Here is a 15791-nt window from a genome sequence, read left to right as displayed (position 1 = left end):
GGATAGGGACAGCATTTCAAGGCAAGCAGAGGAATTTAGAATAGATATAGTAAGCAATAGGGAGCCATGAAGCATTCTTGAACATAGGAATGGCATTGTAGCAATGGAAACTCTACCTGGGGTGGCACAAGAAGGACAAGGGAGAAGAAAAGACAAGAGGCAGGGAGGCCAGCTAAAAAAGTTGTATGGCAATCCAGGAGTATAAGTGTGAGACTGTGCACTATGATTTTGGCAAGTGAGAAGTGAGGGGATTTAGTGAATGGTGTGGTTCTTTTTTTCTTTTTCTTTTTTTAAGATTCTATTCATTTATTCATGAGACACACAGAGAGAGGCAGAGACATAGGCAAAGGGAGAAGCAGGCTCCCTTTGGGGAGCCCGATGCAGGATCACAACCTAAGCCACAAGCAGATGCTCAACCACTGAGCCACTGAGGCACCCCTGGTGTGGTACTTTAAAGTTAGAAAAGGGAAAGTATCTTGACAAATTGAATATGAGGGATAGAAGTAAAGAAGAGGCAATAATTATAGAAAATGAATAGATAGAAGGGATTTAAGAGACCATTTAGTTCAACTCCTCACTTCACTGTGGAGAAACTAAGGCCTAGAGAGGAGTAGTGATTTTACCAAGGTCACATAACAAGTTCACAAGAGTCAGAAGCATGCAGATCACTGGGAGCCAACTTTACTGCCACCATGACGTTAATCTAATCTCAGAACTCTGAGGTCTGAAGTCTCTAATCTGGAAACATCTCACTCTTAGAAACTTGCTAGAAAAAAAAAAAAGAAAGAAACTTGCTAGACGTGAGCATTTGACCCATTTGAGCAATAGATGTATTTCTCCTCCTCAGTCTCTCCTAACTTCCACCCCAACTTTAAAAAGGAAACATTAAAAAGTGTTTCCCTGCATGCTTTTTTCTCCACCTATGTATTTTTTCCTTCTTTGACTTGACATTCATATCCACCAGTAGAGTTTATGATGTAAACCTACACTGTCCTCGTTAGGATAAATGTCAAATTACAGCTATAGGTATATCTACCTACATGGATGTATCTCTGATCATAATGTAGAGGGAGGGGAAAAAGCAAGCTGCACAATGATATCATTTTGTTTGAGTATCAATCTTCAGAAAAAAATCTTTGCAATGATTATGAGTACACAAACATGTAATAAAAGCACAAAACCGCTGAATTCATGAAAGTGATTAACTCTGGGGAGGAAACGAGGGAGGGAAATGAGACTGGGAGAGAACTACCAGGGGACCAGAGGACCCTACTTGCATCTACAATGTTTTGTTTTTTTTAAGAGAATGAAATTAAGGTATTCTGAAGCAAACATGGTATAATGTAGAAATGTACTAGAGCTAGATGGTAGTTTTATTGTTCTGAAATTCTCTGTTATCAGTAAGTTCAAAATGCCTCACAAGCTTTTTAAAGTTCAAATATGAGACATCATTCAGTACTGCCAGCATTCTTCCTCAATTTCCTATTATTATACTCATGATTCACATTTACCAAAAATGTTGAAAGTTAAAAACACCAGCAATCAATATAGGCAAATGTTCCCTCTCACATCCCCTGTTTAAGAGTGTAAGTCTGCCAAACTTCTTCAAGCAAGTGTTAAAGATAAGGGGACAGTGCTAGAAGCTTTTAGGTCAATAAACTTTGACATGACTTACTCTGTGATCCTCAGTGAGGAACTATAATTTATTAAACAGCGACAAGAATCTCCAAGGGTCCAGGAAGTCAGACATGACAGCAGTTGACCAAAACCAGCACCTCTCACCATGTGCAATTGGGAGATTTATGTGAGCAAATGAGAAACATTACAGGGAACAGATGCTGCAGGCAGCCCATGTGTGAGAATGCAGGTCACTTGAGTGGCCAGAGCCAACATTCATCATTGTGTGACACGGTGGCAAACCAGCCAGGCATCTGTCCAGAGCTCGGTGCTACCAAGAGCCTTCTCCTTTCCTGCTTCCCTTACCCCTGAGGACTGCTGGTCTTCATTGTTTACTCCACTTTAAACAGATGTAATGGCAGAAGCAGCTAGAAACAGGAGCACAGTGGAGACAGGAATTAGGGAGAAGGGTTGTAGGAAGAGTCTTTACTAGTGAACAGTAAAACAGTCCACAATTACTGAGGGGTTATCAGAAGCCAGACCCTGGGCTAAATCCATGAGATGAATTATCTGGTATAATCCTTACCCAAAACTCTGTGTGTGACCAATAGTACCATTGGATCCAGGTTACAGACAGGAAAACTAAGGTTTGAAGAATATAAGAGTTTTTCCCTAAGTCACAGAACTATGGAGTCACTCCAGAATATGTCTCATACTTTGTTCTATTTCCCTAGGAAAAACAGGGGAGCCTAAAAAGGGATTTTATATCAATGGTCCTCATACCTACAACACCCATATCACCCTCTCTAGGGAAAAGCCCCGATAAGCACAGAAAAAATTTTAGGGAAATGGTATGAAAAGCCTTGATAAAGGAAATGGCAAGTTGACTCAGAGAAATAGTGGATTCGGGATCCCAGCCACTTAGAGATGCCCCCAATCAGGTGAAACAATAAAATCATTGGACAGTAATATCATAAGAACTCTGAGGATGCTTTCTTCAGTGTTGATTGGTTAACTGGTTGGTTTTGAGCCACAGAACTCTTGTTCATGAAATCTTGGGCTGAGGACAGGATGTCACACAGAAGCAGAGCTGCTCCAGCTGAAGCTGGGGGTCAGAGAGCAGGAGCAGAGCTCCCTAAGGCACCTCTGCAGGCCAAGCCTACATTCCCTCATCTTATAGATGAGCAAAGGCCTAGAGGGAGAGCTTGATAGGCTAGAGTCACAGAAATGTAATTAATATGGCTGACATTTCCTGTGCTTAAATCACTATTTGCCAGGTAGTTTTGAGTGTTTCACACGTAGACTTAATCCCCCCACACACAACTCTATGAAGAATGTATAAATATATCAGTAAATCTATAGACAAGGGGACTAAAACAGAGAGGTTAAGTAAATTGCTCAAGGTCAAGTCAAAGAACCACAATCAAACCAGACATTTTGGCCTCCAAGACCAGGTTATTAACCATGGTGATGGTTAACTGCCCAAGTGATGGTAGACCTAGAACCCAGGACCCTGGCTTGCAGACCAGTGATCCTTCATGTTCCCCCACACTCCATTTAACGTCTGCTCCTGCAGAGTACAATGGCAACAGGATTTAAGGAAAGGGTCTGACAAGCTTATAAATCTTAGAAATCTGGAGATGCAACATGTTTTCATAGCTAATGGTTGTGCCTTTTGTGCCATCTGCAGATCTGTTTGTCTTGCCTAGCAGTTCTTCTGGGCTCCCTTTCCAAGGAACCACATGGTGCTCCAGGAAGACATGGAATCCTGACAAGGGTTAGGAATGATTCCTCGGCATGGTGCTCTCCTATCTCCCAAGTTCTCCCCGACTCTGCCACTTTCCCCCAAGGCTGCCACATATCCTGATAATTGCCATACTTGAGATGGCAGGACCCCACCTTGGTCCTGCTCTGAAAAAAAGTGAGGAGTCTGCACTAGGGTGACTAACCACCCTAGTTGCCTGGGACTCTTCTGGTTTTAGCACCGATTGCATCCTGAGAAAGCCCTCGGGCCCAGGCAAAACTAGGATATTGGGTCACCTGATATCAAGTCTCAGATGACTTGACAATTTCTTAGGGCAACGACTCTCCATGGCTTCAAGTTGACATACCATAAAGAAAAAAAGAAAAGAAACAAAATCACCCTGTAATAGGTAGGAGGCAGGAAATTGCCTGTTTTTGTCTAGCGACAGCAACCCTGATGAAAATAGGGTTGAGTGACTGAGGCCAAATTCATGGCCACTCATGGGCCCCAGAGGCACTCACTGCCTGAGGTTCTTTCCTGACCTAGGGAATCCTGGGAAGAAAAGACGGAAGGGGTTAGTCACACCCTGTCAGTGGCAGCCAAAAGCAGCACTGGCTCCTTACAGAGCTCAAAGTCTCTCTCGTCAAGAAAAGTAGAAGTTTCCCAGGGTCCACTCCCTTTTCACAAAGCCGGAATGACAAGCACTGGACGAGGGAAGGAGAGGGGGCCAGAAAGCAAAGTCATCTCGGCCGCTGGACTCTTTGGAAAAGCAGCTTCCCCAACCCAACAGATCCCTGAGTCTTCACTGGACCAATCACCTCAGGGAAGCCACAGGCCAACCCCCTCCCCCACGTCAGGAAACTCACCTGGGCCCCAGGATAGACTCGGCTCCCCCGGAATGCAGAAGCAGCCACCCATGTGTGCATCATTCTCCCCAGGCCAAGGCCCCTGGGAACAACAGCCAGAAGAGCACTGGGAGGGACAGCCTCCCAACGGTGTCCCTCCTCCCGCCTCCTCCCTGGCACACTAGGGACCAAAACCCGGCTCAATGCACAATGCAGCCTTTGACATCAGGCTGCAGCAGGAGGCCCAGGCAGGAGGGGAGGGGCAGCCCAGCCCTCAGGACCCATAGTCCCTACACTGTCAGGCCTCTCTGACTGGGGAGCAGCACTCCTCCCTGCCTCTCTGCAGATTGCTTCAGGCCTATCAGGCTGTGGCACATTCCTCACATTCTAGGACTGAGATACACAGTTGGGTTCCTGTGGGGGAGGCCAGGGTGGAGGAGAAGGGCAGAGAGCATCCCAGGAATCAAGGCTGCTGTTCTTGTTTCCCCCTGGCTGACTTGGCCCGCACTGACTTGCCTGCCCATGAGAGAGCCATCCCCACCCAGCCTCTCTGTCTGTGAACACCTCCCCTGGGCACAGCAGCTCACCGGGGCGCCAGCAGCATTGGTGAGCCAGCTCCTCACTGGTGAAAGGGCACAGCCCCAGCCCCTGCTCCTAAAGCCTTGGTCAGAAGGAACCCAGGCAATCGCCTGCTGGAGCCCAGCACCTTACTGATGAGAGGATGCAGGACCAAGTCCGGTAAGGTTACAAATTTGCCCAAAAACCTGGTGACACCAGACCAGCCTCTTTTTCACTTTGGACAAGTTGCGGAGCCGGAGAATGCAGTGGACGCAGTACAGAAAACCTCCTGCAACATCTTCCAAAGGAGGCAGGGAAAATATGGTTGAATGTCCACAAGACTGGATGGAGGCCTGACTGATCTAACAGCCAAGTTCAAGGATCACTAATTACTTATTATTTTGTTAGTGCCTAGAGCAAAGTTCAGTGGGGAGTGAACCAAGGAGGGAGGAAGCACAACCGACAGGACACAGGAGTCCTATCCACTACTCTGCAGGCTACGTGCAGGCTGGACTGGAGGTCACTCGCACAGCATTTTAAGGAGGGAGGTGAGTTGGCCGTGTTTATATTCTAGGAGGAGCACCGGGGTGACAATATAAAGGATAGCCCAGGGGCCAGTCCCATGGGGGCTGTCACGAGTGTCCACTGCACACACCAGCTCAGACTCAGGTGACAGAGTCTGGCTTCAGTTTCAATGCTGACTCATTTTGACTCCCAGTCACTTAAACGTTTGCCATGGGCCAGGCACTCACTATACGTTACTTCATTTCAATCCCGTAACCGCCCCACAACATAGGTCCTTTCAGCTCTATTCTCTAAGTGAGGAAACTCACGAAGAGGGGCATATAACACATCCGAAGCCCCACTATGTATGAATGTCAGATTCAGGACTGGAGTCAGGTCTAATTGATTCCACATTTGGGGAGCTTCATTTTCTGATATACAAGCTCTTTCCATGACCACAGTGAAAAAACAATTAGATGATCTGATAGTGAACCCTCAGAGCTTGCTGACCACTACGGAAGGCCCAGGAGAGGAGGGCTAGGGTGGGTCAGGGAGGGCAGTGGTGGGGCAGGGGGTGGGGGTGGACAGGGTCTCTCCAGTCACATGGGGGATTACATGTGGGATGTTTTCTCTGTGCACTTCTGTCTAAAATATCCACTTTCATAATGTCCCATGCCTTTTCCTTCACCGAAGCAGTGTTTTAGGATGTTTTCTTGGGCTTAAGATAAAAGAGCAAGAGTTTCTTTAGAAGATAGTCACTCAAAACTTTGGGAGGACATAAGAATCAGATGGTGAAAAGAAACCATGGTTTTGGGATGCCTGGGTGGCTCAACGGCTAAACATTAGCCTTCAGCCCAGGGCATGATCCTGAGACCTGGGATCGAGTCCCACATCGGGCTTCCTGCATGGAGCCTGCTTCTCCCTCTTCCTCTGCCTATGTCTCTGCCTCTCTATGTGTCTCTCATGAATAAATAAATAAAATATTTTTAAAAAAGAAAGAAAGAAAGAAGCCATAGTTTAACTTGCACATGATGACAAATGCTCAGACTTATCATTTCTCCTTGACTAACCTGTCCACCATTCTTATGCAGGTACAGCAATAGAGATCAGAAATTGTAAATGACCAGAACCAACCAAAGGAAGTCCGTCTGTCCCAGGTGACACTCTGAGGCAGTTGGCTGAGACACACATTTTGGCAAGTCCACTCTGGATAAAGTCATTGTTTTTCTTGAGATTCAAGAAACTAGTGCTATTCTGCATATGGGCTAAGGTGTATGAATATGCCTTAGGTGAATTAGCCTGAACAAAGGCTTTCCAGACAGAGAGAGCAGCAGGTGCAAAGGCCCTGAGGCTGGACCATGGCTGGCAAGTGAAAAGAAAAGCATGTGTGGTTGAAGTCCATGAGACAGAGCAGGGTATAAAGATGAGGTGAGAGAAAGCAGCTAGAGGCTAGATTGCAGAGGACATTGAAGGCCATCTAAGGATTTCAGCTTCTACTATGAGTGAGATGGGAGACAATATAGGATGCCAAATAGAGGAGTCTCATGGTAGACTTATAGTTTTAAAGGGTCACCCTAACTGCTCCTTGAAAAATAGGCTGGAGGCACCTAGGTGGCTCAGTTGGTTAAGCATCCAACTCTGAATTTCGGCTCAGGAGATGATCTTGGGATCCTGGAATTGAGCCCCCTGTCAGGCTCCACTCTCAGCAGGGATTCTGTTTGAGGATTCTCCCTCTGTCCCTCCACCAGCTCATGTGTGCTCTCTCTCTAAAATAAATAAATCTTAAAAAAAAAAAAAAAAGGAAAAAGAAAAATAGACTATAGCTGGGATTCCATGTATGCAGCAAATGTAACATCCAGGAGAAAGATAATGATGGTCTGTACCAGAGTGACAGCAATGGAGGTAATAAAAGGGGTTTAGGTATTAGATATATTTCTGAATGAAGAGTATATTAATCTGCAAAGAAGAAGAATCAGTAGGATACAAATATATCTGTGATACAAGGTGGGCACTGCCCCACCTAAGAAGCTCCCACTAAGCTTCAGGAAATGAGAAGTATGATGCCATGTTCTTCTGGGAAGTAGCCAGATGTCCTGATTTGTCATAGAAACCAGACATCAAGATTTTCACATGAAGTTCCCGAATTTTTTAATGGCCACAAACTAGGCTCACTCCAGTAGCACATACACTAAAATTGGAATGACACAGAGATTAACACAGCCCCTGTGCAAGGGAAACATGCAGATTCATGAAGTATCCCATGGTTTTGAATATTATATAGAACTGCTGAATCATGGGGCATCTGGGTGGTACAGTCAGTTAAGAATCCAAATCCAACTCTTTCAGCCCAGGTCATGATGTCAGGGTGTGATGAGACTGAGCCCGACTGAGGCTCTGCACTATCAGAGAGTCTGCTTAAAATTTCCTCTCCCTCTCCCCCTCCCATGGGGGTGCTCTCTCTCTCTCTCTCTCTCCCCCCCCCCGCCGCAATAAATAAATAAATAAATAAATAAATAAATAAATCTATCTTTAACAACAACAACAAAAGAATTGTTGAATTTTATGTTGTTCGCTGGAAACTAATATAATGCACATTGTATAATGTGTTACTTATACTTTGATAAGAAAAACAAGAATTAAAAAATTAATGCTCAAAGACTAATTCAGAAAATCTTTTAAAGCACTGTGTAGGCTAATACTTCAGACCAGACAAACTTACCTTTTTTCATTTTATATTTATTATACAATAGGTTGTGATGTTAAAATATAAAATGTGACCTGCCTTCTCTGCCATATGCAAATTCTTGAAACTAAACTAAATTTTTAAATTTCCTTTTAGAGGTATTGGTTAGAATTAAGATTTACTTTTGAAATGCTATAAAAGTATGTATTAAAAATACAGTGATTGTCCAGATTTTTATTTCTGATGAGGAAACTTGAATTTTTTGTACATTAGCTGTTTATAAAAAGCATCTTAAGAAAACTAATACATTCTAACAGAGAAAAAATTAGAAATACAATTTACTTGTATTTCAATTCAGGCCAAATCCAGCCCACAAGCAGCCGGTTGGACCCTTCTGATGTAAAATTGAAAATGTTTTCCTTGGGAAATTCACAGTCTAGTTGGGATAATATATGCACTGAGGAACTATAATTCAAGGGGAAAACTGTAAGACTATGTCATGGGTGGAATTCTCTCCCCTTTAAATATAATATATGGAACGCTGAACCCCCAGTACCTCAGACTGTGATTTTATTTGAAAATAGGATTGTTGTAGATATAATTATTTAGGTTGGGTTCATACTGGAATACAGAGGGTCCCTAATCCAATATGACTAGTGTTCTTATAAAACAAACACCCTGTGAAGACACAGACCCACAAGCAGAAGCCCCAGCAACAATGAGGGCATTGAGTACACATCCACAAGCCAAGGAATGAAGAGGATTGCCAGCAAACCACCAGAAGTCAGGGAGAGTCAAGGGATGATCCTCCCTGAAGGTTTCCAAGGGAGCTTAGCCATGCAGACACCTTGATTTGGGACTTCCGGTCACCAGAGCTATGAGACAATATATTTCTATTATTTTAAGTAACCCAGTTTGGGCAGTTCGTTAGGATAACCCCAGGAAACTCCATCTAGATATGTTTTTACCTCTCAAAGGTCAGTTTGGGTATTAGATTTGTGGTCAGAAGACCAAAGTTCAAATCCTGGCTCTGCCATTTCCAAGTTGTATGCTGTTTGGCATAGTCTGTCCTTTGAAAATAACAATGATAATAATAGTCACATAGAGATCACAAAAAATTTCTATCTCATAAAATGATTGTGAGAATTTAAAAAGTGTTTCCAGTTGTTGATTTTTTACTTGCGCAAATCTTGCACGTGTGTGTGTGTGAAAGAGAGATCACTGTTATACCAGTCTTTGGTATATTGTCCATGAGTCCAGACTCTGAGGAAGAAAGGACATCCTTGTTGAGAAGAATGTACCTATCAGCCATGACAGAGACAAAAATCTCAGTTCCAATCAGAAAGCTTAGGAGGAAATGCATCTAAGTAAAACTAGGACTGCCTGTCCTCAGATAATCAAGAAGATTCCTTTCATTACTTCAGGCAAAGGCATCCAGCCTAGCCAACCTAGCTGCATTTCTCTCTTTACTTCTTGACTGGCCAAAGTTTTCAATAGACACACGTTTTGCAAGCAGTTTACTTAAGAAAGAAAAATAAATACTCATGCTCAACTATTTTCATCACTATTTGGCTTTTGTGACCTAGTAAATTGGTTTCAAGCAAAAAGAAAGGGGTATTCTGGATGTTTTCACTGATAAATTTCATTGGGTGACCTTGGGAAAGTCAACCATTTCCCCTTAGGTACTTTCCTTATGTAGTCACTTTGTGTCCTCACCCATTCAAGTCTTGTTCCCGTGATGACTTTGTTCAAGTTCCTCTGAAAGTGGGATCCCCAGATCTCCATTCAACTATTCAGCAGAGCTGTGTATTCTGTACACAGCACGGAGGCACTGTCCCCTCCTTTGTTTTATGTATTGTACTTTTGCTAATGGATTCCAAGTTTCCATCAGCCTACAGGAGTCAGGAGATAGTTCACATTCTATCTACTTGGAGAGTTTTATCAAAATTCAGATGCCTAGATCTTACCCAGCTCCAATGAAACAGAATCTCTGATTAGACCCACTCCTAGTGATTCCAATGTGCCTCCAGATTTCAGCAAATAATGCCCCAGGGATTTCTTTTACAGAGATGAGGGACAGGGCCAGGTGTACATTTCAGGGGTCTAAATGTCCATAGAGCTCTCCTTTTCTTAATCTTCTGATCTATACTAAAGTTAATTAAAAGCCTTAACCACAAGGGAAGACCACATGCAGGGAATCTGGCTCTCTCAATGAAAAGAATGTGAGGGGACACCTGGGTGGCACAGTTGTTTGGGCCACAGACTCTTGGTTTCAGCTCAGGTTGTGATCTCAGTGTTATAGGATCGAGCCCCCAATTGGGCTCCATGCTCAGCATGGAGTCTGCTTGACATTATCTCTCTCCCTCTCCCTTTGACCCTCCTCTCTGTGTTCTCTCTCTCTCTCTCTCTCTCTCTCTCATGAATAAGTAGATCTAAGAAGAAGAAGAAGAAGAAGAAGAAGAAGAAGAAGAAGAAGAAGAAGAAAAAGAAGGAAAAGAAGAAAGAAAGAAAGAAAGAAAGAAAGAAAGAAAGAAAGAAAGAAAGAAAGAAAGAAAGAAAGAAAGAAATGAGAGGGCCCCTCTCATCCTCAAGTTTCAGCATCCACAAATAACAAAAAAAAAAGATTTATAATTATTCAAGACTTCCATAATGATGAAATCCTCTATCTTACTATATCCTCACACCTATATCCATAACATAGGAGATGGACCCACCATTTTGTAAGCGATGAAAGGGCTGTGTGAGAGAAGTCAGGTGACTTCTCCAGGGTCTTACTGCTAGTAAATGACAGCAATAGCTTTTCCCAAACATTCCAGCCAGCACCTGCATATACAGTAAGCTTCACCACTTAAGACAGCCAGGAGAATATAAACAGACACATATATACAGCATCCCAACCCCCAACCCCTCCCTCAGGCAACATCTGTCTACTAATAAAGATCAGATTATCTTAACCTCCATAGAACCATGTATGTATAGAGGTCAAGCAAATGAGTAAAACAGTTTATCATACATGCACTAATTTAAAAGGTTTCAAAAAAAATAAAATATTTCAACAAACATGAACATCCAGGGAGAGTAGGAAAGAAGGACAATAGACCAGTCCTTCTCAAACTTTAATATGGATATTAATTATCTGGCATGATAGGAAGAATAATGCCCCCCAAAGATATCCACATCTCCAGAGCCTGTGAATATGTTTATGTTTTCTTACCTGACTAAAAGGACTTTCTTGATAAGATTAAGTGAAGGAATTTAAGAAAGGGACATCGGATGGTCCAGATGTAACCGCAAGGGAGGTGGGAAGGTCAGAGTCGGAAGATATAACAAGCAAACTAGAAGCCAGAGGTCAGAATCAGAGAAAGTGATTTGAAGATGCCGCTACAGTGCTGGTTTTAGATGGAAGATGGGACCATAGGCAAGAAATGTGGGAAGCCTCTAAAAGCTGGCCAAGGCACAGAAAGGATTCTCTAGAACTTCCAAGAGGAACACAGCCCTACCAACACCTTGATTTTAGCCCAGTGAGATCCACTTCGGAAATCTGACATCCAGAACTACAAGATAATAAAATTGTGTTGTTTGAAGTCACTAAGTTTGTCATTTGCTACAGCAGCCATAGGAAACCAATAGACCTGGGAATGGGGAAAATGCAGATCCTAATCCCCAGTCTCTGAGGGGGTGAGACGCTCTAGTGGGAGCTTGCAGGTGGTGCCCATATGCTGGCTGTTGGACCACGCTTTGAGAATCGAGGCCATCAGAACTCCCCTGCAGCTGTTCTTTCAGTGTCTGGAGCCTTCAGTTAGTAGGGGATGGGAGCATGATCCCACAGAACCCTCAGTTCCTCACCTCTGACTGCCCCAGTGTCTGTGCCACTGCAGAGTGTGGACCTGTAGTCAGTCTTATATTCAGTATCACCTACTCTGAGACATACCTCCTTTTATTCCTATTTCTGCCCCCGCTTATTCACTTTAGTGATTATAGTCCTAAGTCTGTGTTTATTTACCATCTCCCCCTCACATTTCTGCTGTCCTGTTCCCACCATAAAACACGGTGCCTGATGGAATAGGCACTCTTACATGAAGGAAGGAGGGAGGGATGGAAGGAAGGAAGGAAGGAAGGAAGGAAGGAAGGAAGGAAGGAAGGAAGGAAGGAACTAAAAATTTAAGGAAGCTCTTAGTTCTTGTTTAAATAGATACCTGACCAAATCTCTCACAACTTATATTTGTACAACTGATTTTGTTTTAAGCTACCTAATCCAAAAGTTTCCACTGATCTAAGTTTTCTCAGACTGTCTCTATGTTCCAAGCAGATGAAATCAATCTGAATATTGATCTTTCCCATCCCTGTTCAAGATTTCTCCCCAACTCTGAAAAGCCTGCTGCAGCAGGTCAGTTCCCAAGATGCAGACCCCGAGAGGAAGACTTGTAGGCAGCAAGCTTATGGGGTTGTGTTCACAGGATCCCTATGGGGGGGGGGGGGGGGGGGGACAGAACCAGGCAGAGGACAGAGTGGCCTGCAAAGCACTCTAAAGAGAGTCCTCAGCTGGTTCCCACAGGGAGCTCAGGGGTAGGTGGGCCATGTAGAGTCATCCTGGGCCAAGGGCATCTGATAACAACCAGCCACTGGACTGGCTACATCCTCATAAGGGCCAGTCATTGAGGGCAGGGTGCCCCAGAAGGGGACACAAACTGGACGTGGCACTCTTCTGTTCTAGGCAAGCCCCAGAGAGGGACTCAGATGAAAGCATCGACCTTGAAAGCTTCCAGCAACTGGAGGAAGGAGTGGGCCAGTCGTGATAGGTGGGGATCCAGGCAGACTCCACAACATCCACCACACATCCCTTCTGTTTCCTCAGGCACTGGGGGAAAAGAAACTATTAAATCAAACTAAGCCCAGAATAGAGCTCTGTGTCACACCTATATGAACTAGAGAGGAACAGACAGATGCAGAGAGAAGAACACTGACGTAGAAGCGTCCAGAAGGAGGAGAACTGTGTACACAGAGCCTGTCTTGGAGACAGAGTTCCTCTGAGGTGGGATGTATGAAGGCGTCGAGAGTACAGAAGGTGTGCATTTGGAGTAGCTCATGGGTGAAGGCCACAATATAACCAAGGAGGGGGAGACAAAAGGAGTCCATGGGGTAGCAAAAAAGAAGCTGATTAGAAAGAAATTGGAGGGTTGCTGGTCCCAGTGAGGGATAGACAGGACTGGCTGTTAAAAGTTTGCAGGGATCCAGTCATGGGGCTTATGTCTTTCTTCCAGGAGCCTCAAAATGGAGCAGGGACAGCACACAACAGTCCAGAGCTGACAAGGCAGGAGGGTCAAGGGGCACTAGGGTGTGAGAATCCAGGGGGCTGGTGAGACAGTTACTGAAATGGGCCACCTCAGAGTCAGGCTAGATGAGGAGACCGGGGACAGAGATATGAGATCAGAGACCATGTCACAAGGTCATAAGGAGACTGTCCAGCAACTTCTGGAGATTTCAAGGAGTGGGAGAGCCAAAAGACAGAGGGAGGCTGCAGAGGGGAATTTCAGAGATCATGTTTATAGTGGAGAGTAAAGGAGAGCACCTGTAGAGCATGGTGAGGAAAGTACTGTCCTGCCGGAAGGTCAGGTATTCTGTTTGAAATGGTGTCAACACAGCCACAGTCATATATGTGTGGAAAAGTTCAGACTGAGTATTGAATAAAAATGTGAAGCCACTTTCAAAACACTTCGCTCCTAACCAAAGCCCAGTCCCCTCCCTAAAGGCAACCACAGGAAATTTGTAGTATCTTTCTGAACTCTGGCTCTGCATCCTAGACACATGTATATGTGATCCCATTTCTGTATGGAAAATTATATATACATATATTATATATACCTTATATATATATATATTCCCATATAGGATCATATTATGTAAATTATCATATATCTTAATTGGCCCACTGCTTCACTCTCGGCCCGGGACTCAGCCCGCAGTGTGAGAATGACAGTGCTGATTTGGCCTGTTTCACTTGACTTGTGGCTGGAGCTTCAAGTTAAAAAGATGGGAACTCTTGTAGAAAGGAGAAGCTTCATGAGGGCAGCCCAGGCAAGAGCCATGGGTAAAGCTGACCCAGAAAGGGTTCCTCTTTCTCCTTGACAAAATCAAAACAAACAAATGAGTCCCAATGGTTTAGCCATGTGGATTGCTAACATTTTCCTGTTTCTAGATGAGAGTTGTTAGTCTCACTTCCTGAAATCTAAACAAAGTTCAAAACAAACTTATAAACAAAGGGATCCTCTGCTTCCCCAGATATCAATTCCACTCCCCGAGAGGAATGAGCCAAGATACTACTCCTCTGATGACTTTCCCAGCAGAGCCCCATGGCTTCCTCCTTCCTGGTGGCCACCAATTGTTGTGAACATCCTCGTGGGTGTAGATTTTTATTTCTGTTAACCCCTTTCTTCACACCCTTATAATTATGTAGGGAGTAGATTGTTTTTCCAATGGAAATTATTTGGGGCTTTTAGATGGTCCAAAGTTCAATGATCTCTCCTAAAAGCCTAATCCATCAGCATCTAGCTGAGCAAGGTGAAAAAGATTCTAGGCGGAGATGAAGGGGCTCCACATTCAAGCCTGATGCTGTGTTGGCCTCAGCATGAGGCCAAGAGGCTGAGCAGCTGGTTCAAGGGTGGGGTTTCTCAGCTACCAAATGACTTAAGGGCTTTACAAAGCAGCTGTGAAGAGAAAATTAGAAAGATCCCTGAAAGCATTTTTAGTAATTGGGAAACACAGGGAAGCACTATGTGTGTCTTTAAACTGAGTGCACACAACTGGGGGAAATATTTGGCCAAAGAGAGGGAAATTAATCTCAGCCTGGGATAAAGAGAAAGAATTCAAGACCATGTCACCTTCATGTATGAAGTTATGCTGCTTTGAAAGCCCTTTCATTCAGATTCATTTACAAGCCTGTAAAATGAAGAGGCAGGGTGAAATTCTTATTGCATTTGCAAGAGAAGGGAGGGAGATAGGGAAAAGAAGTACTAGAAGCCTGCTCTCTCTCACCAGGGCCCTACCTGAGTACTTCTCTGCAAGGAGATGGAAACCTGGATGCAGGCCAGCCTCATTTAGCATCAATGCAATTGGCCCAGAGGAAGGACCATGCCCCGCAATCCCCATGGCAACAGAGTTCCCCGCACATTCCCAGGCAGGGAAATGCTGACAAGAACAAATAGTGGAAAGGTCCAGCAAGCCTGCATGAGAAGAAAGAGAGATGAGGGGCTTGTCACATGGGTAGGCGTAAGTGAATAATGATAATACTTGTTAACACACACGGACAGCTTCATATGGATGCACTACACTAGTATTTTCGTGGATTTTCTCACTTGATGCACATAACCACCCACAGGAGCAGGTCCTGTCATTATCTCTATCTAAAGGTGAAGGAGGGACGCCTGGGTGGCTCAGCATTTAAGCATCTGCCTTCGGCTCAGCACGAAGGGATGGGATCAAGTCCCATAACGGGCTCCCTGCATGGGGCCTGCTTCTCCTTCTGCCTATGTCTCTGCCTCTCCCTCTGTGTCTCTTATGAATAAATAAATAAAACCTTTAAAATAAAAAATAAAGGTGAAGGATTTGAGGGGCTGGGAAGCTGAGTAAATTTCCATAGGTCATACAGCTGGAAAGTGGTAGTATCAGGATTCAGAACCCAGTGGACTGAATCCCGAGCTGGGCTTTTTGACTGGGGCACCACTGAATCTCCCTAATTTTTGCATTTGGTAAAGAATAATGCAACCAACATTTATAGTACACCAGAGTATGCGGAGTGGAAGAAATCCTGAAAATGACCAGAGGATTTCATTCAAAAGATATT

General features: G+C 44.2%; 1 protein-coding gene, 1 long non-coding RNA gene and 1 other non-coding gene across 13 annotated transcripts in view; 2 read left to right on the top strand and 1 right to left on the bottom strand.

Moving 5' to 3' along the window:
* SH3TC2 (SH3 domain and tetratricopeptide repeats 2) overlaps positions 1-15791 on the bottom strand; it is a 105179-nt gene that overhangs the window by 50844 nt on the left and 38544 nt on the right. For 2 of the 10 annotated variants that reach the window (XM_072756908.1, XM_072756909.1), the window contains exons 1-2: positions 4228-4317; positions 1676-2045 (exon numbers count right to left, since the gene is read on the bottom strand). The exons of 4 other annotated variants lie outside the window; for them this stretch is intronic. Coding sequence is in view for 3 of the 6 variants with exons in the window: in XM_072756901.1 (XP_072613002.1) it covers positions 4228-4279 (52 nt within the window). In the remaining 3 variants the exon portion in view is untranslated. Of the gene's footprint in view, positions 1-1675; positions 2046-4227; positions 4650-15791 lie in introns of those variants that run through there. 4 more of the 10 variants (XM_072756912.1, XM_072756901.1, XM_072756900.1 and 1 more) reach the window with 4 other exon arrangements.
* On the top strand, positions 4749-10397 carry LOC140598671 (uncharacterized). Of its 2 annotated transcripts, XR_012001245.1 has the most exons (4): positions 4749-4944; positions 5173-5312; positions 6360-6425; positions 10382-10397. It is a non-coding gene; the product is annotated as an uncharacterized lncRNA (long non-coding RNA). The 2 variants fall into 2 exon arrangements; XR_012001244.1 differs by lacking the exon at positions 10382-10397 and having other exon boundaries at positions 6360-6467.
* On the top strand, positions 7435-7536 carry LOC112929123 (U6 spliceosomal RNA). Its single transcript, XR_003236878.1, has one exon. It is a non-coding gene; the product is annotated as a U6 spliceosomal RNA (small nuclear RNA).

This window comes from Vulpes vulpes, chromosome 4 (assembly GCF_048418805.1).
Source record: "Vulpes vulpes isolate BD-2025 chromosome 4, VulVul3, whole genome shotgun sequence".
In the NCBI taxonomy this organism is placed as follows: Eukaryota; Metazoa; Chordata; class Mammalia; order Carnivora; family Canidae; genus Vulpes; species Vulpes vulpes.
This window is presented reverse-complemented; position numbering and strand designations above follow the sequence as displayed.